The 27705-nt window shown below is 46.6% G+C and overlaps 1 protein-coding gene across 1 annotated transcript; it reads right to left on the bottom strand.

Annotated features, from left to right (window-relative positions):
• Positions 1-157: 157 nt before the first annotated feature.
• Positions 158-27705, bottom strand: KATNB1 (katanin regulatory subunit B1). Its single transcript, XM_060252797.1, has 19 exons — positions 27471-27705; positions 25632-25762; positions 22593-22710; positions 22206-22306; positions 21715-21756; positions 18147-18230; positions 17833-17948; positions 16322-16393; positions 15722-15872; positions 14521-14708; positions 14064-14194; positions 13259-13309; positions 12788-12864; positions 11875-11994; positions 8425-8574; positions 6477-6553; positions 4180-4254; positions 2156-2272; positions 158-855 (listed from the first exon to the last, which is right to left on the bottom strand). Exons 1-19 carry the CDS (start codon positions 27508-27510, stop codon positions 723-725), a joined length of 1974 nt encoding a protein of 657 aa, XP_060108780.1. The 5' UTR covers positions 27511-27705; the 3' UTR covers positions 158-722.

Genomic DNA, 27705 nt, shown 5'->3' with positions numbered 1-27705 from the left:
GGTTCATATGTGGCTATTAGCCACAGAGAGAGAGAGAGTGTGTGTATATATATATAATTTTTGTCACTGTGTGACACAGTGTTGGACTGGATGGGCCGTTGGCCTGATCTAACATGGCTTCTCTTATGTTCAAAATAAGTTACAAATTAGCTCAAAATAAAAGTTACAAATGTTTTAATAAAATTAATTATAAGTTACAGCTTTATGAACAGGAAACACCCTCCCATTCTCCAGCACTGTGGAGGAAAAAGCAAGGAGCAGACACAATGGCCCCAGGTCCGGTCCTCCCCAGCTCCTCCAGCCCAAGAGCTTTCCAAAGAGGCAAATGTGGCTATGTGACTGGCACAAACAGATCCGGCCCACCCCTTCCCTCACTGGAATGACAAAGCCAATGAGACTACAGTTAAGACTGGAAAGGAAAGAGGGCTTGCAAGTGGGGCAGGGGCCGGTGGTCCCAGGCACTCTGGTCACCAGGAACAAGGGACTCTGCCCAGCTGCTGCATGCAAGGGAGGGTGGGCTGCGCTGTTGGGAGATGGAGCTTGGTTTGCAATCCAGCCTGTTAAGGCACTGAAGATGGAGCAGCGAGCTAGCGCACCCCCCCATGAAGGAGTGTACATATTGGACACCAAACGAATGACCCAAAGCTGACTGGAATGAGACGCTGTGGTCGGAAGACTAATCCTCGGTGGTGTGTCTGCATGGGCGGAGGAGGCAGCAGAGGTCACTCGAGGACAGCCATAAGGAGATGCAGCTCACGGAAGGCACTGCCGTGGCGGCCACTGAGTCCACATTTGTTCTTGATGATGTTGTTGATGTTCTTCAGCTGCTTGTAGCACAGGCGGCACTTGTGGAGCCTGCAAAAGGAACGAGGGGAAAGCTGCAGACCCTCCTAGATGGCTCTGCAGTGAGACTGTAGAAACATAACCAAGGAATACATAGAAGCAGGGCACGCTGCCATCCCAAAGGGGTTTAAAACATCTTTTAAACAAACAAATAGCACTTTGGGTGCTTCTCAGAGAAGCAATATGCAGATATCTTCAATAAATAAAAAATCCTCCATTAGGGGCTGTGGAGAGAGCAGACACATTTACCCTCCACACATGTGAACCAGACTATGTGGGTGTCTCTCTCAAGAAAATCTTCCATATCAGTCAATCTAGCTAAAAGGAGTCCAAAGGAGTTTTCCACTTGGCCCTCCTTGGATAAGCTAGAAAAGAAGTGCGTATTTTCCCAGCCACATACAGAGCTAACAGCAGCTAGGCCTACAAATGGGCTAACAACAACAGGATTAAGAGGTTTTCAGGATTCTATGGGGCAAGAGAGTAGCAAGATATATCAGCAGTGCAAGGATATATAAAGCTTGCTAGGAGAACTAACAGGGAAGGGCCTTGGATTAGACCAGGGTGACCAAACCGCAACTCCGTAACCACATGTGGCACTTTCACACATATTGTGTGGCTCTTGAAGCCCCCATTGCCCCATCAGCTGGCTTGGAGAAGACATTTGTTTTATTAAACCCCTTCGCCAAGCAAGCCAGTGGCTTGGAGAATGCATTTCAGATTAAAGTTGCTTTCTTTCCACCATTCCCTCTCTTCCCCCAATCTATTTTTTTCTTTCTCTCATTCCACATCTCTCTCTCTCTCATTTGCTTCCAACTGAGGGAGCTAGAGAATGCTCTAGCATTTCACTCTCAAGAAAAAAATTCAGGAAACAAAAAGTTCTCGTTATCTAGTAGTTTAATTTATTACCATCAAAGATACATTAAAAACTGAACTAAATAAGATGTTGCGCCAGCAGCTGAAGGCTACTTTTATTCTTCCTTGATTCTCTCTCTCTCCCTCCCTCCCTCTCCCTCCTTCTCTCTCCCTCTCCCTCTCTCTCTCTATATATGCGCAATAAATAATTGTATCATGAATTGAATGGGGGCATGGTTGGCATTTTGGGAGCTGGCAGGCCAGAGCAAGGCTGGCCACATTCATGTCTGGCGGCTCTCAAATATCTGACATTTATTCTATATGGCTCTTATGTTAAGCGAGTATGCCCACCCCTGGATTAGACAGTCATATTAAGCTGCAGAGATCCAGAAGTTTCACCCAAAGGCCTGCAAATCAGGGAAGCAAGTGCAATGCCATCCAGCCTTTAAGATAATGTTACCTCTCCTCTCGGGAAATGTCTACCCCCACCGATGGTGGCGCAGCAAGGATATCCATGATCAGGGGCAAGAAGCGCTGCAGGATCAACTTCAGTGAAGTGCAACCTGTTTGGACGTAGCTGTTAAGACAACACAGACTTTCAGCAAAAAATGGAAATGTTTTCAAAAATCAACATTCAGCCTGAAAAAGTACCAGATGAGTGGGGGGAGATGGCTCTCATTCCAAAGCACATCCAGCAAGGCCTGCCAAGTCTCACTGTTCAAGCCAAGGTGCAGGACCATATTCGTTCAGACTACTTGGAAAGAAAAGTGGCATTTCTCACCAACATGCAACATAGTCACTGGCTGTAAACGGACTTGCCTTTCATTCAACTCCTGACTTTTTGGTTTTAAAAAAAGCAGTACACTAGACTCATCACTGTGGTGCAGTGGTTGGGGCTGGAAGAGAATCTGGGAGACCCAAGCAGCTGTTCCTGTTGGCAGCAGAGGACAAGACTTGATAATGGGTTTAAATTACAAGCGGAAAGGTACTGGCTGGATATTAGGGGAAAAAAATTGCAGTAAGAGTAGTTCAGCAGTGGAATTGGCTGTGCTTAGAGAAATGGTTGAGCTCCCCTGCACAAGCAGCAGTTGGATGAACACTCATCAGAGATGCATTAGGCTGAGCAGGGGTGGGACTTGGCAGCCTGCATGGCTCCTTCCAATTCTATAAATCCTCACTCTGCCATGGAAGCTTGCTGGGTGACCCTGGACCAGTCACACAATCTCAACCTAACCTACTTCACAGCAGCATCATTGTGGAGGATAAAATGGAGAAGTATGGAAGTTGGAGTAAAAACGAAGTTAAATAAATAAATCAAAACTGCCTGCTTTTTTTAGCTCTTTGGCTCGGATGGCACAAATTAGCCTAGTGATGCTATGCCCCCGATCTGCAAGTAAACTGTAGGAACAATTTCACTCAAATTCCTCTGGTCAGGCTGCCATTATAGGCAAGCCCAGCAAAAACAGGCAAGTCCAGGGATGGGAAGGAAACAAACAGAGTCAGGTAAGAGCGAGCCAATAAATCTCAGCATAGAGCTCCCTCTGCTGGCAGCAACCACACAATAGTGATGTCTGAATCACCTCCATACCAAAAGTCCATTAACTCAGGCAGTGCTGCTTAATGCCTCCTGTCTCTATGGGCTGAATTCCTGTTTTGCTACAGCTGCTCTACTGCAGCAGTACATGAGTAGGGTTACCACCTTTGTGTGGGAGACCCTATGGAATGGCGTGCTGCATAACAGGCAGAAATGTGCTGGCAACCACACATGCACACACTCAGATACAGAGATGCTTTTAAAGATAAAAGAGCCCTGTAAGAATGAAAGGAGGAATCCTTAGATGCACACCAACAATCCTGCCCTATCCAGCTATCACCAAGTAAATAAAAACAAAAAATAAAGCTTTGCACCAGTTGCAATAAGTTAAAATCTTAGTTCTTGAATTCTAACAAAAGGACAAAGGGAAGGTTAAGAATGACAAATCATTAGGAAATTTCTCTCTGCTCCGCTGTCTTGGAAAAACAATTCACAGGCTATCGACTAAAGACTGGTCCATCTCAGTGCTTAATTTAGCTTTGGGAGCCAACCCACCCCCCTGTTCACCAGGCTCAAGTTTGCAAAACACATTTAACTAAAGGGGAGGGGACTTCCCTAACACAGAGGTGGAAATGACACTACAAAGTGACACAGTTAAACAAAAAGGAATCTTCTCCCCATAGACCTGCATTGCCCTTCTGCACAATGCCCACAGACCAATCAGGCACATTAGGAATAAACCTTTCCTAAGTCCTGAACTTAGAAGCTTCTGCCTCTGCCACCAACAGGTTGGGAAATTCCCACCCTGTTTGAAAAGAGATTTGGCTGAAACCCAGTCTTAGCACCATGACTGAATTGCAAGCGACAAGTCACAGAAATGTTAGCTCCCAGAAAGAACTTTGGTCTCCACAAAATCACCAGCTTCCCCAGGTTAAATCCCCGAGCCTCACCTTTCATATTTGCTTTGGAGAAGTTTCTCTATCTGAGGCAAGACGACAGTGCACAGGTCGAGCTTCCAAAGAGACCTGGGGAAAGACACAGATTTCAGAGAGTTGCTATACTCCCCGCACCCCCATTAAACCCTCAGATCCCTTTCAAGAACAAGATGGGGACCTGTAAGTCCAAGGCAGAAAGCAGTGCATGGCCTGACGGGAGGAAGTTTTTCTCCATGGCCAGTCTCATGTGGGATCCAAATTATGCTGCAATGACTTACACGCTCAGGTCTGGGGCAGTGTTCCCTCTAAGCTGAGTTAGCTCACAGACTTTTAGCCTCCAGCTCACATATTTTTGTCTTAGTTCAGGAAGGATGACCCCAGAGCACAATAACTTATGTAGTAGCTCACAACTTTAATGCCAGTAGCTCACAAAGTAGAATTTTTGCTCACAAGACTCTGCAGTTTAGAGAGAACATTGGTCTGGGGATGTGCACATTAAGATGTGCCCAAGTTCCTCAGAACCTTCTACCGCCTCTCAATTCTAGAGGGTGTCAAGAGGCATTTGAGATCAGCTGGATACTGCTGATGAAGGGTTTCATACCTGTGATATGCCAACTGAGTAAAAACTGCATCCCAGAGGGCATATTCTGGACAATTCCCCTTCCCTCCACCAGTACATTGGTCATGCTGAAGTGCCACATGAAGGCAGTAACTGCCTTTTAGGATCCTAATGCACAACAATTCAACCAAACCACCCCTTCTCCTTGTATTATTATTTATTTGGCTTGATGAATCCCCCCCATCCTGGCTGAAGTCAGGCTCTAGGTGATGTACAACAGTGATTAAAAATACACAAGTCAATCAATAAAACCAATAAAATAAAAACCAGATTGCAAACCCTGATGGCGTCATACTGAAGTGCTACTATTCCTGCTTTCTGGATGCTGCACTGGAGGGCAGGGGACCCTCCTCCAAGGGTGGTGGGGAGGGATGCCTCAGCAACCGTCACTGTCCTCAGGCAAAAGCCTGGCAGAACATCTTAGCTTTACAGGCCCTGCAAAAGTGTAAAAGATCCTGCAGGGCCCTAGTGTCTTCCAGCAGAGCGTTCCACCAGGTCAGGGGAGGACTGAAAAGGCCTTGGCTCTTGTTGAGGAAAGCCAGACCTCTTTAGAGCCAAGGATCATCAGCAGATTCTGACCAGTAGAGTGTAATGCTCTTCCAGGGACATAGCGGAGGAGGCAGTCCCGTAGATATGTTGGTCCCAGACCACTCAAGGCCTTGAAGGTCATAACCAAAACCTTGAATCTGACTTGGTACTCAACCAGAAGGAAGCCAGTGCAGCTGGCACAGCATAGGGAGAATATATGCCGTTCATGGCATTCCCGTCAGAACTTGTACCGTTACATTCTGGACCCATTGGAGTTTCTGGGTCAAAGTCAAAGGTAGGCCAGTGTAGAGCGAGTTATGGTAGTCTAATTTGGAGGTAATAGATTACTGTGGCTAGGTCCAAATGAGAAAGGAGAGGAGCCAGTTGCCTAGCTTGGCAGAGATGGAAAAATGCCACTTTGGCAATGTGTGCAACTTGAGCCTCCACTAAGAGAGAGGTATCCAGAGTCACTCCCAAACTCTTGATGGTTGGCGCTGGTGTCAATAGCTCCCCGTCAAGGGCTGGTAATCTGTGCTCCAACCCTAATCCCCCAGGCCACAAAACCTTCATCTTTGATGGGTTCAGTTTCAATCTACTCTTCTTCAGCCAGCCCATCACAGCCTCCAAACCCTTGGCCAAAGATGACAGGACCAAGGCCAGATGGTCACCCAACAGTAAATATAGCTGAGTGTCATCTGCATATTGATGACACCCTAGCCCAAAACTCTGTACCAGCTGGGCAAGGGGGCACATATAGATGTTGAGCAACAATGGGGAGAGGAGTGCCTCCTGATGGACACCATACATCAGGGGGCATCTAGCTGAGACATCCTCCCCTTACACCACCCTCTGTCTGTGGAGGAATGAGGAAAGCCACTGTAAGGCCATCTGATGTATTCCCACATCAGCAAGGCTGATATCACTGATAGTCAACATATCATAGCTGACTGTGTCAAATGCTGCTGTGAGATCTAATATTAACAGCAGTGCCGACCTGCCTTGATCCAGCTGCATTCAGAGATTGTCCATTACAGTGACCAGGACAGTCTCACTCCCTTGGCCAGGACAGAAGCCAGACTGGAATGGATCTAGTGCTGATGTGTTCTCTAGGAATCCCTAAAGCTGCTTGGCTACCGCTCTCTTAAGAAAAGCATCTAGAACTCACGCTTTCTGGTTGACAATGTTCAGGAGATCTACAACAACAGAAAGGTCATTGATAGCCACAGCTGAGTCCACAGAAGTCTGAGGAAAAGGAAACAGAAGCAGGAGTAGGATTAGAGTAGGCTTTATCATACTTATGGTAAATCCTCAAGATGCAGAACTGCAGAGCATCGCTAAGGCTTCAGCTCTATCTAGTGACCTGGGGAAGTTTCAGCTCTGCTGCTCTCAGCTCAGCATCTCTATGAACAGGGAGCAGAACCAGTTACCAAGCAACATTCCCCCCCCCCCCGCAAGAACCACAAAAGTAAAACTTTGATTCACCTGGAGAAGAGATTGGATTTATACCCTGCCTTTCACTCAGAGTGGCTTACAATCTCCTTTCCCTTCCTCTCCCCACAACAGACATCCTGTGAGGTGGGTGGGGCTGAGAGAGCTCTGAGAGAACCGCTCTTGGGAGAATAGCTGTGTGAGAACTGTTGCTGACCCAAGGTCACCCAGCTGGCTGCATGTGGAAGAGTGGGGAATCAGACCTGGTTCTTCCAGATTAAGAGTCCACACACTTAACCACTACATCCAACTGGCTCTCAAAACTCCTGATTTGCTTCTCTCAAACACAAAGGCATTCAGCCTAGGGAAGATCTGTACCTATCCACCCCACCTCAGCCATTAGTATTGACCAAAAACTTCACAGAGAAACTTACAGTAGCAACAGGCTGCAAACCCAAACACCAGCTCCTAGCTTTAAAAAAAAGACTTGCACTAGGAATAGGCGGTGCCAGAATGCACCAAGGCCCAGACTGCAGGCCCACAGATCTCAAGGAAGAATGTTTCTTCAGACTGCAGAGGCACCTGGACACCCAGCAGAGTATATGATTGCTTGGTTGGGACAGGAGCTGCATGGCTCTAGGAGTATTCAGGAGCTAGATGACTTCCTGCTTGTGAACTTGGTGGGACAGAAAGCCCCACTGTGTGTTCCTGCAAACCAGCAAGGGAGAACCAGTTGGGATTCGCAGGGAATTCAATCCAGTCAGAAAGGCAAATGACACCTTTTGTGGAATGATCACCCCTTATACCCTCAATTCCAAGAATGCCTTCCAAGGATGCAGAAAGTGCCTCCTTCCACTCCTCCTAGACTTTATCTGTCAGACTAGACAAGCCATTAGTCTGATCCAGGACACCTGCTGTTGTGTTCTTAGCAGCCACCTATAAGGTCACGCATCTAGTGGCTACTGAGTGTGCCAGTGGCATTACATGTACATCTTGGTTGGGCTCCCTTCTACATCTTAACTAACTAATGCAGGGAAAGGGAAAGCAGGAAAAATACAATCCATGGAAACTACTGTTCTGTTCACTGCCTTTACAGAACCCTTCTGTGGTGGAGTGGGTAGAACTGGAACTGGGAGTGAAGCAGGTGGGGAGACGTACCAGAAGAACATGCTTCTTACCTTGGCACTGCCAATGTGGCAAGTGAGGGAGTTATGCTCCCCAGCACACATATTCCATTGACAAAAACAAGGATGGGCAAAGGTTTTCTTTTGGAAGGGATGTTTGGCTCAGGATGGAATGGGTGGCTGAGGCACAGATTGCCGGGAAACCGGGTAGAATTGATGGAAATAGCAACTGCACAACCTCGCTACACCTTCCCTCAGAGCAGGCTGAAAATAAAGCAAAAGACCTGCATTCAACTTGTTTCTGCCTATGCAATGCAGTGCTGAGTTTTCAGTCCAGAATTAGAGGCAGTTGCTTCACAATGACCTAAATCTCTGAGGGTATGCAGCAGTACAGTAGGAGTAGTCCTGAAATACAGCGCTGGAACTCATGAACACACCACTCCTTTTCACACAAAAGCTCACAGCTGCAAGCAATTTGGAATCAAACGGCCGCTGAGTCCCAGGCAACTGTGCGCAGCTCCTCTTGTAGTGCCACCCCCCTCCCCAAAGCGACCAACTTGCCTTGATGTCGCTGGCGTTCCACATGGCCCGCACCATATCCAGGTTTTTGTGCCGGCTGGTAAGCACCACGCACATGGTCTCGTGGCCCTTTCGGATCTGAGACATGGCTTCATCATCTACAATTTCTGTCAGGCTTTGGTTCTTCATGGCCTGGACACAGAGACACAAAAGGGAAATACAAGGTGGTTACAGCATATGGAACCAAGCCAACCAGATAGGAGGCATGGAAGGCCAGAAAGGAGGCAAGAGTGGCCATCGATGGCATCTGAATAGGGTCAGGAAAAGGGAAGGGCTGTGGCTCAGTGGCAGAGCATCTGCTTAGCACAGTGAGGGACCCAGGTTCACTAACTGGCATCTCCAGTTAAAGGATCTGGCAGTAAGTGATGCAAAAGACCTCTGCCTAAGACCCTGGCCAGCCATGGCCCATCTGAGAAGACAATACTAACCTTTATGGACCAATTCAGCCAATTACAGTCAGTGTTAAATAGGTACGTGAAGTGACTGGCCTTCATCTTTTACGGTTGGCTGTGGTTAAGAGCTCTGGCCTGCTAGCAAGAAGTCACTGCTCCTGCACTCTCTTGCTAGTTCCAGGCCAAGCATGCATGTTCCCTCTCATGTTTTGATAGCCAATTAGGATTTACAACTGGAGATGGATTTCAACAGAAAACCAAACTTCAGCATAACAAGTCAAAGAGGCTGTGAATATTAAGAACTCCATAAGTGAACTCAAGAGGCATTTATCAAGGTGGTGGAAGTGTGATGTTTTGAGTTACAGGGGATGAGGATTCCTACGCGGAGGCTTCTCAAATAAATGCCATAGATTTCAGTTATCCTCCTTTTGTGCCTACATGATGCAAAAAGCTGTCTACTGGCAACTTCCAAAATCACCCCAACCAGAGGCATAGCAAGGATTTTAAAAGTCAGGGGGCTTTTTAAAGTCGGGAGGGCACCCTTTCCCATCCACTGTGGGGCTCGCCGCTTCTCATAAGCTTTCTTCTGGCAAAAAAAAGAAAGAAAACAGGCTGCACCCTGGAGGGCCTCCTGGAAGTCAGGGGGGGCAGTGCCCTCATAGGCCCCCCTATAGCAACAGGCCTGATCCCAACAGAAGCAAGCAATAGGCTTGCAGACTTTCAGCAGAGGTGAAGACAGAGTGTGTTATGTAAAGCCCCTGTAGCACTTTATAATGCCCTAAAATAGGGGAAAGGCATGAAAAGGCACCCCCTTCATCTATTGTGTACCTTTATATAAAAAGACTCAGGTCCCATATGGGGGGGAATGGCCACACACATGTACTTTCACCTGCTCCCTGGGAAACAGGGGAGAGCAAGACTTTCCAGGAGGGCCCAAGTTTATTCACTCCATTGGCTACAAAGAGCCCTCAGAATAAAGTGATTGGGCATCAGGCTGGCTGCTTTTCGAAACTGTACATCAGTCTAGGTGACCTCTTCTTCCATCTATTTGTTACATTCCCTTTAATTTGCTCAGTTTATTGTAAGTGGAATTTATAACTGTCATTGGATTGTTTCACTAATGTTCACCAGCCAAGCCATTCCATGTGTTCCAGCAAATTTTCTTCACCCTCAAAAATGAAGATGAAGAAGATATTGGATTTATATCCAATATCTCACTCTGAATCTCAGAGCAACTCACAATCTCCTTTATCTTCCTCCCCCACAACAGACACCCTGTGAGGTGGGTGGGACTGAGAGGACTCTCACAGCAGCTGCCCTTTCAAGGACAACCTCTGCCAGAACTATGGCTGACCCAGGGCCATTCCAGCGGGTGCAAGTGGAGGAGTGGGGAATCAAACCTGGTTCTCCCAGATAAGAGTCCGCACACTTAACCACTACACCGAACTGGCTCTAGATCAAGCAGTTCCATCAAATTGATATGCTGATATCAGGTGTCTTCTAACACATATGTGTTGAGAGAAAAGACTGATCATGATACACAGGCTCTTTTACTTAGCTGCAAGCTGCCAGGGCACATCCTCCATTTGCACAGCAAACAAGTCTGAGTGAAATTCAGTACTTCTCACTGCCAATGATCTTTCTTTCCTGAATTAGAATCTTTACAAGAACCCCTTTTGTGTCAAATGCTATGGCTCCCCCCCCTTCCCCTCTCACATTAATGTAACAGATAACTTGCTCTTTGACCATGATTCCTTGACAGTGCTCAGAGGAGACATGGTGATGCCACCTTCCCTTCCCAGGGAAACACAGCCCACTGGGTAGCCTTCCTTTTGCAGCTATTCAGAGCACATAAAACATTTGCTTGCCTTATGCACAGTTTGGTAAGACACAGAATAGAGAGGACTGAACTGTTCTTCAACAGGCCACAAGGGGTTACTATACGCAAATTGCCCCTCTCAGGAACTTGCCTAGAGGGACTCTACAGATGATGTCTCACTCTCCTCTTTAACACAAGAAGCTGACTTCTACTGAATCACACTTAATCCATTAAGAATGTAAGAGAAGCCATGTTGGATCAGGCCAACAGCCCATCCAGTCCAACACTCTGTGTCACAGTGGCCAAAAGCCAGATGCTATCAGGAGGTCCACCAGTGGGACCAGAACTCCAGAAGACCACCCACAGTGGCCCCCGAAGCACCAAGAATACAGAGCATCACTGCCCCAGACACAGTGTTCCCTCTACTGGCTAATAGCCACTAATGGACTTCTGCTCCATATGTTTATCCAATCTGCTCTTGAAGCTGTCTATGCTTGTAACCGCCACCATTTCCTGTGGCAGTGAATTCCACATGTTAATTACTCTTTGGGTGGCGAAAGACTTCCTTTTATCTGTTATAAGCCTACTGCTCATTAATTTCGTTTTCTCTGGTTAGTGGACAATTCCTCCTAATGTGGCCTCATTTCCCACAAGACACAAATTATCTCACTTGTTACTTACATGCAAAGCCATTTGGCTAACCTCTAATCTCTTAAATTTGCTCTCTGATTTCTTGAATTTCCTGCTTGCAAATGCCCCCTGCAACTGATTGATAATGCCTTGGAGAGATAAATCATTAAAGTCAGTATTGTCTACACAGACTGGCAGCGGCTCTCCAGACTCATGAGCCGAGTTCTTTCACATCACTTACTCCCAGACCTTTTAAATTGGAATTATCAGGGACTGACTGAGGGACCTTCTGCATGCAAGGCAGATGCTCTGCTTCTGAGCCACAGCCCTCACCAACCCCCCAAAAGCAGCCCACCAATTTCCTCTATTTCTTGTTCCTTTAAACAAACCTTCAAATGGATCATCTTCAAGGTCTTTATCCAAGGGCTTGTGTTCACACTCTAGTTTCCTCAAAAAGACTGCAAGGCCGGTGATTTGCCATTTTAAAGCAAAAGGCTCACCCACCTCTGAAGTAGCCAAGGAGCACAGCAAGAAAACTCTCCACTGCCAATTCCTTTCCCCAACCCCCTCTCTATAGGATGGCAAGATTACCGGCAAGAAGTCAGAGGCTTTCAGCCCAATGGGCTCATTCCTGGCAGCAGGGATCACTGAGGGCTCAACTCTGGTAATGGGGGTTGAGGCAGCTACTAGTGACTTCTGAATGGGGTCGGGCTGTAAGAAAAAGAAGATATCAAGTCAGGGCAGACACGTTGTTTAAGACCATGTTTGCAGCCTTCCAACACTGTGTTAAGGCTCTGTTAAAAGGCAGATTTGATTCTAATCTCCTCCACCCATCCTCCCCTTCCATCAGAGCACCCCATTCAATAGTAAAAAGATAAAGGTAATCCCCTGTACAAGCACCAGTCATTTCCAAGTCTGAGGTGATGTTGCTTTCACAATGTTTTCAGGGCAGCCTTTTTAGGGGGTGGTTTGCCATTGCCTTCCCCAGTCATTTACACTTTAGACCCAGCAAGCTGAGTACTCATTTTAGCAACCTCGGAAGGATGGAAGGCTGAGTCAACCATGAGCTGCCTACCCGAACCCAGCTTCAGCCAGGATTGAACTCAGGTTGTGAGCAGAGCTTGGACTGCAGTGCTGCAGCTTACCACTCTGCACCACAGGGCTCTTACCAGATAGTAGTGACATCTAAAACTAAGGCAGTGGCCACCCTCAAGAAACCTGGAGAGATACCATTTACTGCCAGTTAAAGGGATTCTCAACTCCTACCTCACCTTTCTTAAAACACGTTTTGCAACAACAAGAAACAAAGTCATAGGGGAATTTCAACCATCAGATCCCAAATCTGCTGGGAACTAGATTCCAACAAGAGGGCCAGACTGGTAGACCCTCCTTAGAATCATCCGTCTTATCCTAAATTGCATGCTGTTGGATGCATCCCCATGATAAACATTTACTGCGATAAATGGAGGACAAGAGGAAATAGCAACCACTGCAAGATGCTTACGTTTTCTTGGCTTGGCAATGGGGTTTGGCTATCCGCAGCCTTACTCGGCGTGGATGTTTCTTTTGCAAGTGTGGGTTCTGGAGGCAATGAGAAAGGAAGCGATTATACCATGCTCATTCTGTACTGAGGTCCCTCAAATGGAGAAATCCAAGGTGCTCGTGGGCAGGAAGAGAGTCATAAAGGACTCAGGACTCTTCTGTTATCCTGGCCTAGCCATTCGATAAGGGAAAGGGCCTGTCATTTTCACCAGATATAATCCGTTGCTCTTTGGTGGCAAGGGATCCCACTACATACGAGTTTGTCCAAGGGGAGGATTCAACATGACACATCTGGCTATCTCAAAAGTCAAGGGAAATTTTGACTCATAACTTCGTCTGGCAACAAAGGTTTTGCAAGCATCCACAGGAAGGGCAGGAATACAGTGATGGTTCCTGGGGTCTCCCATTCCCTGAAATATAAGTCTGAACTCACCATCCTCAGGAGGTGCAGGAAAGGGCTCACTCTTGGAGGGTGGAGTTCGAGCTGCAAAAGGCAAAAATCCAGCCTTGAATCTGATTGCATTTGCAGAAGCCACAAGAAATTACAGCTTTTGCAATCCAGAGACTCATCCCTAATGTGATCATGGCTTTTTTGGAAGAAAAAGCCCAGCATGAACTCATTTGCATATTAGGCCACACCCCCTGGCATCACCATTGTTTCACACAGGGTTTTTTTAAAGAAAAGGCCCAGCAGGAACTCATTTGCATATTAGGTCACATCCCCTGACACCAAGCCAGCTGGAACTGTGTTCCTTGTGTTCCTGCCCAAAAAAAACCTTGAATATGATTAATATAATTCTGCAGAGTGGCCCATTGCCCACTGATGATAAATTCTAAGGAATGCAACAGCTGGCACACTGTTTTTGATATTCTGGTAGCACCATACATTTTGGGGTAATTTGTACCAGTTCCAGATGACTGAAGACTTCTCCAAAATACTGCATGTTGGTGCAAACACTATCTTGCCTCTTAAACCCTCTGGAGTTAACAACATTTTAAACAAATGATGGTGTGAGGGAAAGAGGTGATCCCATAAAACAGCTTTCCACCTAAATAAGAGAAACTTTCTAGTAAGCTACTAGCCTAGCTGTTCATTCATTCATAACCACCATGAAAAGACAGAACTTTAAAAGGCAATGGTGGATGGAAAAATCTACCACAGTGTTTCCACCAGGGATAAGACCTAGTTAATCCAGGAAATCTTGAATCCCACCATTAGCTATTTTAGTACCACTCACTGATGGAATTCTTTGGCTGGAAGATCTCCTTGTAGTCTTCTGGGTTCTGGATCTCTGCAGTGGATTCTTTTTCCTCCCTATCGTCTTCACTACTGGGGCTGCGCCTCTCACTCTCAGAATTGTGTTTCATTCTGCCATTAATCCATAAAAATACTAGATTAGAGCCAGCAGGAGCAAGAGCAGAAAGGAAGATATACTTTGCAGAACTTTGTTTGCACAAGCAATAGCACAAAGGCTACAACAACACGCATTTTAATGTAAGTTAAATAACAATGCCTGTAGTGCAGGGAACAACAGATATTTTGCATGATTTTATCTGATTTCCTTTTGTAATTGTATAAAAAGAAATTCCTTTTCCTATGTCTTGCTCAGATGGCAAAGACAGTGGGGATTCAGTCACTCTCACCTATGCAACCAGACACCAAGGAGACACAAAGATTGTTGAAGCCTTCCTTACCTTTGAGGTCTGCTGCATGTTGTTGATGGCCTGTCATAGATGCGTCGCAGAGAGGAGCCCATGGGCACAGGTGAAACAAGAGGCTTGTCATCCCTAACCAGCCCATGGAGGCCTGACCCACATTTTGAGACTCTGTTAAGGTCCACAACAAACGAAGACACAGTGCTTTGCATGAAAGAAACTCCAATCTGCAAAGAGAAGAGACAGCCTCAACCATTGTGGAATTCCCAAATGCCTTTTAAAGAGCAGCCTAAAGAGACTGCCATGTAATTTGTACACTGGTTCTGTATCAAATATACAGGATCCTCTTGGAGTCAACAAAAACCCACCATTAAGATTATTAAGAAAGTGGGCTACAGCAACTGAGAGAAGGGAAGGTAGTGATGACCACAAATACAGATGACTTTAAAAGGGGGTTAGACAGATTGCCAGAGAACAGGTACATCAATGGCTAATAGCCATGGAGAGAAAGAGAGGCCTCTGTGCTTACAGGCAGCAAACCTCTGAATACCAGTGTTAGCAGGCAGCATGGGAAGAAAGCCTTGGCCTCTGTGTCCTGTTTGCTGGCCATCCAGGGCCAATGTTTGGCCACTGTATGAAACAGGATGCTAGACAAAATGAGCCACTGAACAGATCCAGCAAAACTCTTCTTATGCTCTTATGGAAAGGCAGAGGAAGCTTTTTCAGTGAAGAATATATTTATAGAAACAGACAACAGGATTCAATGCATAGTTTCCAAGGATTCCATGTGCACACTACCTCTTGGACCTGTCTCCAACACAGCACATACAGTCCCACATAAGTGTCTCAGCAACACCACTGTCATGTTGATTTTGCTGCCAGCAGGACCTCTTGCAGCCTGTATCATCAACCGTGGTTGCCTGGTTCATTGCCCAGCAACCCATTAAGTAGGGATGCCACTCTCCATACAGGACCTGGGGATCCCCTAGAATTACAGTTTTTCTCCAGATTACAGAGATCAGTCCCCCTGGAGAAAATGACTGGTTTGGAGGATGGACTCTATGGAATTGTACCCCACTGTGGTACCTGCCCTCCCCAAACTCCACCCCTCTATCTCCAGGAGACTCCCAACCTGAGCTGGAAACCCACCCCCACCCCCACCAGTGGCCGGGGGAACTTGGCAACCTATCACTAAGCAAGCTAGAAGACTCAAGTTACCCGCACCACCTCACTCACTCACCAGTTGGTTGTTACAGATGGACAAGTCAGCCACCTTGCCCCAATTCACCATGACCACATCAAAGCAGCGTTCAGGTTCCCAGCCATACACGCGCAGAGAATCGTGGCAACCGGCATACAAGCAACAGCCATCAGGATTAAACAGCACACACCTGAAAGGGGGAGGAGAGAGCTGAGTGTGTGGCTGAGCAAAACAAGGGCTGACAACTACATTCAAAATGCAGCTAAGAAAACCTCTTGTTAAGCCAGTCAAACCAGGCTACCATTATCATCTCTGCTGGCCTTGAACTGCATGCTCAGCTCACCCTCCTTAGCCTCCCTTCCATCTACTTAAAAGTAGGCAATAGGTGATGTGAAAGACCTCCCCTCGAGACCCTGGATAGCGGCTGCCAGCCTGAATAGACAATACTGACCTTGATGGACTGATAGTCAGATTCAGCCTAAGACAGCTTCAAAAACATTAACAATAAGCAACACAAGAACTCTGCAGCTTCACTGGGCTGAGATTCCCCTGGCAAGGCAACACAAACTTATGGATGCCCCTTTCCACTCCCAAGTCAAACTGTGTACAACTTCTTTACATTGCCCAAGTCACACTGACCTGGCAGGAATGGCCTCTTCTTCGATGCAGCTCACCACCTGGAATTTTTCCAAGTCCCAGAACCTGATGGTTCTGCAAGACAAATTAAGAAAAGAGAGCATCTGAGGGAACCTGAGACAAGTGCAAACTTTTCTCATCGATAACATGCATTGGTGCCTACACTTCCAGCAACAGGTTAAGTTTCTGTTAAAAATTCAGATGGAAAGTGGCATAATTACTTGTTTCAGAGTGAGGCCTACAGGCTCCAAAGAAGCCTGCCTAGGAGTCATTACTAAGATCTGCTTCACAGAGAACATCAACCTGAAACTTAAGATCATAGCACCAAAATGTCAATCTTCTATGTTTTTAAACTGTTTTATGGTTTTTATGTCTTATTATATGTTTATACTTGTGCACATGCATGACCATGTAAGCCACCCTCAGCCCACCTCAGCAGGAAGGGCAGGATATAAATGGAATTAAATAAATTACAGAAAGCCTACATTTTCCAAGATCCCTTCCATCCCTCTGATTGGGTGGCAAGGTTTTGGAGGGAAACTAGCCCAGAGAGGGGTGGGACCTGGGAGGAAAACATAAAAGGGCCAAGCACAGGTAGTGCATGTTCCTCCCTGAAGAGGCTGCAGGCAGGGATGTTGGCTCTCTGGAAGGCTGAGCTGGAGGCAGGCTGTAGTCTAGAAAGCTTGCAGCTGGGAAGAGATCCCTCACCCAAGGGAGGTGGTGAGTTTTGCTATTAGAGCAGGGAACGTCTAGTAAATGCATCAGGGCTTCTGTTTATCTGCATCAACCTCTGCTGCTTTCACATTCACTATAGTACTAAATCTTTATCACCCACTTATTGTTTTAGAGCACTAATAATAAACTTCTTTTTGTTGTTATAGTGCCTGGGTCCTCACATCTCCTTGGTCACAGTGTCAGTCATAAGAACATAAGAGAAGCCATGTTGGATCAAGCCAATGGTCCATCCAGTCCAACACTCTGTGTCACACAGTGGCCAAAAACCCCCAAACCAAGTGCCATCAAGAGGTTCACAATTGGGGCAAGAAGCCCTTCCACTTTGCGCCCCCCCCCCCCCTGGCCAAGCACCAAGAATACAGAGCATCACTGCCCCAGACAGGTGAAACTTCCCACAGAGGCCCAAAAAGGGGGGGGGGGGAGAAAGAAAGAAGCATGACTTTTCCAAGATTAGTTAACTGCTGAGCCAGAACATCTGTGCCAAAGTCTTTTGCTTGGACACTATACAAGAAGTTTTTGGAAAACTATATGAACAAACTACCAAGGAGGAGGCTCTGAGAACTGAACTTCTGCATTTCAAAAAGCACTATGCTCCCTCTCTAACCAGCCCCATATTCTAAGCTTTCACACTGTTAACGCATTCCTCCATCACAGCAGTTCAAAGCCTAGAAGCTCAAGTATGAAAGTTTACAACCTGGCAGTACAAGCTCGTTGAGGCTTCTGCCACTCTCTCATCCTGCAGTATAGCCACTGTCCTAATTTTCCCAGCAAGTACTTACTTGTCAGAGCTACCAGAGGCCAAAAGGTATTCATTGGGATGGAATTCGACAGCGTTTACGGGGCCCACGTGTTCTGTGAACTCGCACATGATCTTCCCGGCAGCCAGATCCCAGAGCTGGAGAGCAGAAAGAACACTCAAGGTTTGAGTGGGGTGAGGCTGCCCAGCCCTGTATCGCATCCTACCTGAACAAGAGCACCTTTCTTCTCATAAGACATTAAGAGCAGGGAGGCAGACAAACATGAGTGACTGACACTGCCACACCAGGAACAGGTGTGGCAGAAGATGAAGAGGTCCACACCACAGTACTCTTACCTTCACAGTGTGATCGTCTGATGAGGATGCCAGCCACTTCCCATCAGGGCTAAATCGGAGACACCTGACTGCTTGTGTGTGGCCCTGTAAAAGCAAATTGTTTTGATTCCCTGAAAACAGCACGGCACTATTCATAAGCAGGAAAGTTCTTCCTTCCTTAGTGTAGTGCAGTATTCCAGGAGGTGCTATGTTGTCATGATCCAAGAGGCGACTGGCCTGCGTAGCATGCCTCTTGACCCCACCCCCCCAAATCAGGTTATTTCCATTGAACAGAATGAGACCCAAGCAGACAGCATGTACACAACATGGAGATGGATTATGCCTGCCAAGGCAACCCAGCTAGTGCACAATAAATCTGATAAACTATAATAGTACCAGGCTGTTGGTGTTGCAACAGTGTATCTACCCACTCTCTTTGCCAGGTCTAAACTATGGGCAAATAAAGAGAGCTATTAGCTGACAAGAAAACTAAATCTCTTTCTTTATAACTTGATAATAGAATTACTTTTAACAGTATTCTGCCCTCTCTCAAAGTGTTAGAGCAGCAAACATCATCCATTGTATCCAAAGAACCCTGAAAATGAGGGATCACCCAAAACATATGGAAAATGCTTTGGACATTGAAAACCTTATTTAAATGCTGTGCAGCAATTATCTATTGTGGACGCACTATACATAAATCTCATAAGATTTGCCTGCTAAAGGTTACTCAAGAGGAAAGCCTAATTCTAATACCTGTAAAATTAACTTTCTTTTTTTTGCCTCTCTATGTTTTTGGAATGAGAATCATCTTTAAAAAAAATTTTAATACACATCTGGGAGGGACAGTGGTAGAGCATCTGCTTGGGAAGCAGAAGGTCCCAGGTTCAATCCCTGGCATCTCCAAAAAAGGGTCCAGGCAAATAGGTGTGGAAAACATCAGCTTGAGACCTGGAGAGCCGCTGCCAGTCTGAGAAGACAATACTGACTTTGATGGACCAAGGGTCTGATTCAGTATAAGGCAGCTTCATATGTTCATCATGCTTATTAATGCTTCCCCCTGTAAAATATGTTTGTTACTTCGGCTTTTAGTTGTATCTTACTGGCTTTACTACAAAAAGCTTGCGACAACTGGGGAGTTTCTCTGACTTCAATATTACATTAACAATATCACATTTTCCCTAGTGCACCAGGGTAGATAATTTTATTTCACTGTATTTAGTCGCACATACAAAACACTAGACATTTTGTAAGTTACTTAGAGCCTTTGAAAACAGCGACAGCCTAAGTAAATAGATACAAAACTGGCAGAATACAATTTATAGAATACAGCTTACAAAAATAGTGTAACTGTAAACTTTGGTGGCTGAATTGCTGGATATGCATGCAGAGGGATTGTAGAGATGCTGCCAAAGCATCTGGGGTTCAAAGTAATAACAGCAAATGGCATAGGAGATTTTGGAAGTGTCTTACAGCACAATCCAGAGGGGAGGGGGAGGAAAGTCTTTTGGGAGCAGATGAGCCGCTACATGGGCACAGAAAGGGTTTGTGCCGACGTACAACCAGTGCCGCCACAGTGGAGGGGAGTTACGTGGGCGGGGGGCCACCCAAGCGCCGCTCCGCCCGAGGGCAGCAGCACCTGAGTGTGGGCGGAAGTGAGGCAGAGCACGGCATTCAGGCGGAGCAGGTGGTGCAGCCAGGCTTAGGCGGCTCCCTGAGCAGTTTGGCCCAGAACACACCCCCCTCGAGAGGCACAACGTTACACCTGCAAAAATAGCAGCGTGTCCCATAGGCACTAGTTGAAACCAAAAACAAAGGTCGCCTCCACCGCTGCGGAAGCTCGCAAACCCCTTAGGGAGCGAAGTGATTGCCTCACCAATCCCCTCGCGCCTCGGCCTGGCGAGCCCCCTCCCCGGCGCCCAATCGCAGCCCTCTCCCTCCTAGAAATACTTCTGCTCTGCCTCGCACAACTCAGTTGTTAGGGAAAGGAGCACGTGGCGGGAACTTCTGCCGGCGAGCTCCCAGTCATACAGACTTAGAGTGAGGGACAGGCAGGCACGTCGGTGACAGGTTTTGCACCGCGCGGTTGCTTTGACAGTATCATTGACTTGCGAGGGGGAGAGAGAGGTCTCTCCCCTGGGGCTAACTGCTCTTGTTTCCAGGTCTCCACAGGTTCCGGGCTCCCGGAGGCTCTGCATGCGAGGACTGTTGCCCATGGCTGGGTAAGTTCCACTGTGTGTCCCCCCCACCCCCGTCCTCCCTTTCCCTTCACTCTCGACAGCTCGGTGTGCAAGCGTCTCTGGCACTTGAACCCGGCAGTGGGCTCCAGCAGGGGGCATTTGCTGAGCCTACTCCCCTGTGCTGCTGCCTGCTCCCTTCCCTTGGTCTGCCCTCTGTCACATTCCCAACCCCTGGAAGGGCACGGTTTGTGTGTGTGTGGCAGCTGCCCCGACGTGGGGAGGTGAGTCAAGAGACTGTCCCTTTAAAAGAGCACCTGGCTGAAATGCAGCCTGCTCTTCCAGCTGCCGCCCCTGCAGGTGCTCTTGATCTCTGTCTCTGTTTTGCAGGTGGGACTCCAACAGTGAGGTTTCCAACACCCTCCCCACTCCCTCAGCTGCTTCTGCCTGCCACTCAACGAGACTGCCCAGCGCGCTTCAGGGAGTCTGTTGCACTCTGTTTCGGAAAAATAAAGTCTGAGCTGTGCCCTCTGTTGTCTCTCCTGCTTGGCATCTGCTGCACATTCCCATGGCAACCCTCCCCCTCTGTCAGTGGCCTCTCCGAGGGAGTGCCTGGGAGGGTGGGCAGACTTGGTTCTTTGGGGGGGGGGAATTGGGTATGAGCCGCCACGCTGCCCCCCGCGTGGCTGGACAGGGGAGGTGCCGCCCCTCAGCCTGCCCGGGCTGACGGCCTACCCGACTGCACAAGCTGTTGTGCGCTGGGCACTGGGGGGGGGGGCTGCTGAAGTGGATGCATGCCCAGTGACTCGCACTCTGAGTTCTGCGGCCCCCAGGGGAGGTGTTCCTTGCACATAGCAGGGGGCAGCAGCAGGGCAAGACCGAGGTGGGGCTCCAGAGGGTGTCTTTTGGACTTGGTCTGGCCGCTCCCAGACACACATTCCAGCCGCTGTCTAGGACAGCGAACTTCTGCACTTGGCACTTCCTGCTTATCTGCGCATGCCTCTGCCCGCCTGCCTGCCATTGGCAGAGTCTCTGACACCGGGAGGGAGTGGGAGGATTGACGGCCTCTCTGACACCGGGAGGGAGTGGGAGGATTGACGGCCTCTCAGGCGCGGGCTTTCCGCCCCTTCGCCCGGTCACGTGCAATGGGCTGGCCAATCCCACGCGAGCCTGCACTTCCCCCATCCCTACCTCGGGCCAATGGCGTGCGCCTGGGCAGAATCACCATGGCAACGGGTTCACTCTCGCTCGTCGGGCCGCTTTTCCCCCTCCAAGTGTGGTGTAACATCTCCCCTTTAGAAGCCAATGAGCAGCGCCATAGATCCATCCATGCCCGAGCAGCAGCCCCCACGTATGTCTGGATTGGGCTGCCTGAGTCCTACATGAGACCTAGATAAAACGATTTCGCTTACCTTGTACCTAAAGACACAGCCTTTTCTCCTAACATCCCAAAGCTGCACAAGAGGGGGAAAAAGAAAAGTTACACAATTGGAAGTGTTCTGAAAAAATCAAAAGACCTGATTAAAGCTAAGATTTTTTTAAGTCATGTAATCCCAGTAGATTAATTAGCAAACTAAATCCAGGGAATAGTGAGTCTCACAAGCTATGTATTTTCCTTTTATATGTCCAATGATAAGCAGCTTTTTCCACCACCCACCAATAATGGGAAGTATCATTCAACTGGAAAACAATCTGAGGCTTATTAGTTAAATACAGAGTTAAAAAATGCCCAGGGATAAATTGCCAGCTTGCTAAAGAGGTTACATTAGCAACAGAATTTCAGAAGTGTCAAGCAAGAATATCAGCAGCACCCCTCAATACAAACCAATATGTCGGTGTTGCAGAAGAAATATTCCACAGGGAACTAACTGTTGTCAAAGAGACATACTCAGTGCAAGCTTACCTTAACGTTAGTGTCCATAGAGCCTGAAGCTACAAAGCCTCCAAAAGGATGGAAATCTAGGCTGCAGATGTTTGCTTTGTGACCCATTAAAGTACGAAGAACTAGGTAGGAAGGAAAGTATTGATATAACCCAGCAAGCATTGATTCTGCACCTCTCTCCCACCAACCCCACCCCCCCTTTCTAAAAATTAAGATCAGGCAGATATTTTAAAACTTCAGTTCAAAGCAATCTGGTTTAAAATGAAATTAGAATTAGAATTTAATAGAAACTGGAGGAAGTCTACACACACGATTTCTTAGAATCTCATCAGTGTTGTTTAAAAAGCCAGATAGCTGCAATGCAATTTAGAAATTGGAAGTCACAAAACAACTTGGCTCTGAACTTACTTTTGGCAGCTTCCAGGTCCCAGATTCGAATGGAGCCTGACTGTGACCCTGCAACAATCAGCTCTTCAGTTGTATTGATCTTCACACTCTCCACTGGGGTTGTGTGACCTGTCAAACTCTGGACAAGACAAAGAGCAACAATGAGCCAAACAAAGTCCCACCTCAAACCAGAGCTCACAGCAGCAGCTTTGAAGATCCTAGACTGATTGCTACAGTTCTTTTTGCAGGATGAGGTAGAGAATGCATGGAAGTTACATGACAGCCATGTTCACAGCCCCAGAAGATATCAGGGTACCAGCCTTGCAGATGAAAGGAGGAGCAGAGTTCCTCCTAGAGGTGGATTAAGATCCAAGAACTAAACTGCTAGTAGAATACAGGTAGCTTCATTTTGCCTATTGAATTAAAAAAACAAGTTCAGGCTAAGCAACTGAAATTACTATTCTGCAGAGACTGTTTTTCTTTACTTCAGCTATATCAAATCAAAAATTGAATAACTGATGTAAATATTCAGTGGCTTTTTTGCTTTTAAACTATTCTTCATCTTGGAAGCAAAGGAATTTTTTTTTTAAAGCTTCTGGAAAGCTTCTACAGCCTCCACCTGATAAAGCACAAAGTGTTTTTTACAGCAGCAGAATGCTAGAGTGATACACTGGTCAGAGATACACTGGCTCCGGGAAATCCATGTTCCAGTCCTCACACTGCTATGAAGCTCATTGGACGACATTGAGTCAATCACCCTTTGCTCACTCAGCCTAATCTACTTTGAAGACCTGTTGTGAGGATAAAACTGGGAAAAGGCAAATCCCGTATTATGCTGCTCTGCTCCTTGGAGAAAAATATAGTAAATAACCTGCAAACAATACCCGTGGCAGCATTGGAGGGGAGAGAGACCTGTGATACTCAAAGCAAGACTGTCCTCAGAGTTCCAGCATACTGTGGCCCTGGATACATATCTCTACATAACAAGAGAAAACACAGATGGCCAGATGACCTTGCTGCTAAAATATATCACTTCAGCAGGGAAACAAATATTTCATTATATGGGAATGATTAGTTTCTGACCTACAGTGTCAGCGGGCTTAAGAGTGAGAATCTGTTTTCAGGTGAATGCTGCCTTGTGCTTAAATGATACTTCTATGCAAAAGGTGCTTATGTACTTGCCTGATAATATGTGCATAAAATCTGTCTTGCAAAGTACCCCCCCCCCACCTTCCGTTCTCAAAGATTAGTAGCCAAACCAGTCAGCTATGTTTGCAGCCTGCAACTGGCCTGCTCTATGACAGCCAAACTGAAAGTCTGTTGACTCCCAATAATTATTGAACTACATTGTAAGACATGGTCACCATTAAAGTACCTCGCAATCCTGGGGCTCTCTGCTTTGTGGCTAGCCCAGCAACACACTCAACTCTTGTTCACAAAACTCTTATTGACCTCCAAACCCTCATGTTCACTAAATGTCAGGGTATGAGCATTTAAATGTATAACCATTTTTCACCAGCAGTGGAAAAGAACAAGAGTCCAGTCGTACCTCAAAGACTAACAAAACTTGTGGCAGGGGATGAGATTTTGTAAATCACTGCTGACTTCTTCAGATATCTGAAACAGAGATCAGTGACTCATGAATGTTCATACTCTGCCACAAATTTTGTTAGTCTTTGAAGTGCTTCTGGACGCCTGCTTTTTTCTGCTGCAAGAGACAGACTAACATGGCTACCCATCTTGACCTTTTTCACCAGAAAATGTAGTTGTCTTTGGACACCCTTTTGGAAGCCAAGCAATGTTTCTATAGGAAGGAATCACCTTCCCAGGTGAACATAACTACCTTATAGTCAATCAAACCCCTTGCCCATCACAGTCAGTATCGTCTACTCTGACTGGAAGCAGCTCACTAGGGTCTCAGGCAGCAATCCTTTACATCACCTGTTGCCTGCCTCTTAACACGAGATGCCAGGAATTGAACCTGTGACTTCTTGCATGCCAAACAGATGCTCTTCTTCTGAACCATTGGCCACTCCCAAATGCCACCCAGATCCTACTAGCAAGTGCCAGCCAATAGAAATGCAGAGACTCTTTTTAACTTAGTGCCTCTTGGCTCCTTCATTTGTTACAGAAGCAGCACTACAGCCACAGCAAATCAGCTCTTACACTATAGGAGAAACTTCTAAATTAGCTCACCTATCCCCTGACAATTAGCAGGAAAGAAAGTTGTTAATGAAGTTAACGTAAGAACATAAGAAGCCATGTCGGATCAGGCCAATGGCCCATGCAGTCCAACACTCTGTATTGCACAATGGCAAAAACCAGTTGTCATTTGGAGGTCCACCAGCAGGGTCAGAAAAGTTCCGCACTATTTGATGACCAAAATATGCTACCTGAGGGCTGCCCCAGCTTAGGCCAGCCTGGGTCAAAAAAAACAGGGACAGGGTGAAGCAGGATCTCAAAATTTGCAAGAAGAGGAAACTGGATTTGAATCCTACCAAGGGCAGTCCTGACTAACCTCCTCTCTTGGAGGCATCAGGAATTCTTCTCACCCCTTTGAAGAACAGGCTGGAAGAAAATATATGTCAAGGCAAAAGAAATCCACCCAAGCTTGAATCACTTTGTGCAGGGCTCACAAGTAATTAATTTTGTTGGGAAATGGTAATAAGACCATCTATGGACATCTAGGATGTTGCATGGTAGTGGTGGTGGTGGGAAGTACTGAGTACTGGGGGTAGTGGATAAGTTCCAAGTTCTTCTGGACGAGGCCTCTTTTTTATTCATTTACTAAATTAATTGGTGGCCAATCTATTGTTACAATTTTCTGGTGGGAAAAAAGCATTCCTACTTGCTTTTGAAATGTTTCTCCTTTTGTTTCTTTCTCTTTTTTAAAACAACCACAGAGTCTCATTCTCCCCACCCCTCAAGGTAACAGAGAGAATGAGCTTTTCCCGTTGTTCAACTCCAGGGCTTTTAATAGCTACAGTTTTCTACCTGGCAAAAGCTATTACTTCCCGGCCCATTTTTCTGCAAGCCAAAGGAGATTTAGCCAATTCTTACCATAATACAGTTGGGCTTGTTAACTGACCAGATGTTAACTCGACAGTCATCTCCACCGGTTGCCAGCAGCCGGCCCGAATTTTTGCCCAGCACCAGTGAAGAAACATTGCTGCTGTGAGCTATGATCTCCTCTGCAAGACAAAGCAAACGTAAAGCCTGAGTACTTTCCATCATCAGACTTATTATCATCCCACACCCCACATACAACAATATACAAGTGCACTTTTAATGATAAAGCAGAAGAGAAAGGATATTTTAGTTGCATGTTTTATGCATATAGTGGCATTTTTAAGTAAGAGTTTGTTTTTTAAAGAGAGAGATAGGAATCCCTATACCACCCTGCTGCAAGTGTGTAAACTGGAACAAGATAAGCATTCAGGTCAGAAGCCCAGTTGCTCAGCTTGGAATCTGCAGGTTTTCCCAACCTGCAGACTAATAATAATGAATACCACAACCTGAACAACAACACCCTTGGCTTCAGCAAATGAGCTCTAGCTTCAAAATGAATTTCCTTTAGAACAAATGTTTGCCAGACAATAGAAGAATTCCCTAGCCTTCCATAGCCTCCTGATGAGCTGCTTTCTCCTTTTCACTTGGAAATTTCCCCCAGCACTAAACACTGTTTACATCTGTCAGAATATTTAAACATAAAAATAACCGTACAGAGCAGACCTAGTTGGCCACCTGCCTGGGAATTTGCAACAACTGCTTCTGGATACACATACTAGTGGCACCATGTCTGGGACAGCCTCCACAGCAATACATTTGTTATGGCTACTATCCATGGCAAGTAAAAGGAAGCTCCGTATTCAGATGGAGTAAAAAACCTCTGAACCCAGTGCCAGGGAGCAACATAGGAGGATGGCCTTGGTTCTATGCGCTGTTGGCTCTCCAGGGCAACCAGTTGACCACTGTGTGAAACAGGATACTGGCCTAAATGGAGCCCTGGTTCAGCAGGTCTCATCTTTTGTACAGAGGTTAAATGACAGCACGTCTCTCTCCAGAGTTCTCTCCTCTTCTTCTACTCTTAAAGAGGTCCTGGATACCTCTAAAGTTAGTACGCGAAGAAGCTCAACCCTACAGGGTACCAGCTCAGCATGTTCTAGTCTGAGGTTGCACTGAGGCATCCAAACGTGGCTCATCTCTTCTTCTCCAATGACAATAACTTTCTTTACTTGCAGGGTTTCTTCCCATGCGTTCCTTTAATTGTTGCTTATTGTGTGCCTCCCCCTATGCACACCATCCCCTGTGCAGAGAAGCATATTTTTGACATCTCCCTTTATGATAAAGGATTGCACAGGGGATACAAAATTAGATTTAATACCCAAAGATAGACAACAGTGAGAGGAAACAAGTGCAAAAATGATAGTACCAGTTGTATACAATGATAGAACCAGACAAATACAGGGCTTTCTTTAAGCAGTCTTAGCCAAGCAGAAATTTGTTCACCACCTGATAAGGCAGCTGTCCACTGTAAGTCCTGAAACCTCCAGCTGACATTCCTCAAGGTAGCTTGAAATCTTTCTGTATAAGCAGCAGCCCATCACTGCTGCCCACAAAGCATATCAGTACACTAAATTTACACTAAGGTACACCAAATTTGCCCTTGGAACTTGTCTTCCAAGCCTGAAAGCAAGAGTCCAGCAGCATTAAGTCTTATGCACCACAAACAAGCCTCCCCAGAAAAGCAGGCAGGCTGAGGGAAGGAAAGAATGAAGAAAAAAATACAGTAGCAAAGCCCAGGGGAAGCAACCAAGATGGAGTTAATACGCTCCAAAGTGGAGCTGCTGACATGGCAGAGGTCTAGCTAATAAAAAGAGGAGAGAGCATTTCACTCACGCAGCTTCCAAGCTGTCTTGGTGGCAACTGCAGCTGCCATTACCAGGGTCTGACACGGCTCAAGAGAATCAGTTTTTTTCTGACCAAAGGCTGAGCTTTCATCAGTGTGTATGGGGCAGAACCCCACAGGTATGACACTCCAGTTTGTGAACTGGCCTGCAGCAGTCAAGTCAACAAAATGTTCCTCAGAACAATTATTATTACTGCTATGTTGTCTCCTCCTAGATCCAGAGGC

The sequence above is a fragment of the Heteronotia binoei genome, chromosome 1 (assembly GCF_032191835.1).
Source record: "Heteronotia binoei isolate CCM8104 ecotype False Entrance Well chromosome 1, APGP_CSIRO_Hbin_v1, whole genome shotgun sequence".
Classification (NCBI taxonomy): Eukaryota; Metazoa; Chordata; class Lepidosauria; order Squamata; family Gekkonidae; genus Heteronotia; species Heteronotia binoei.
This window is presented reverse-complemented; position numbering and strand designations above follow the sequence as displayed.

Excerpts from the sequence above, each read along its gene's own strand:
- KATNB1 (XM_060252797.1), bottom strand. The coding sequence starts at position 27,510 with ATGGCAGCTGCAGTTGCCACCAAGACAGCTTGGAAGCTGC. Across the intron at positions 14,195-14,520 it reads ACATGCAGCAGACCTCAAAG|AATGAAACACAATTCTGAGA; the intron begins GTAAGGAAGGCT and ends GATTAATGGCAG. Across the intron at positions 856-2,155 it reads GACATTTCCCGAGAGGAGAG|GCTCCACAAGTGCCGCCTGT; the intron begins GTAACATTATCT and ends TTCCTTTTGCAG.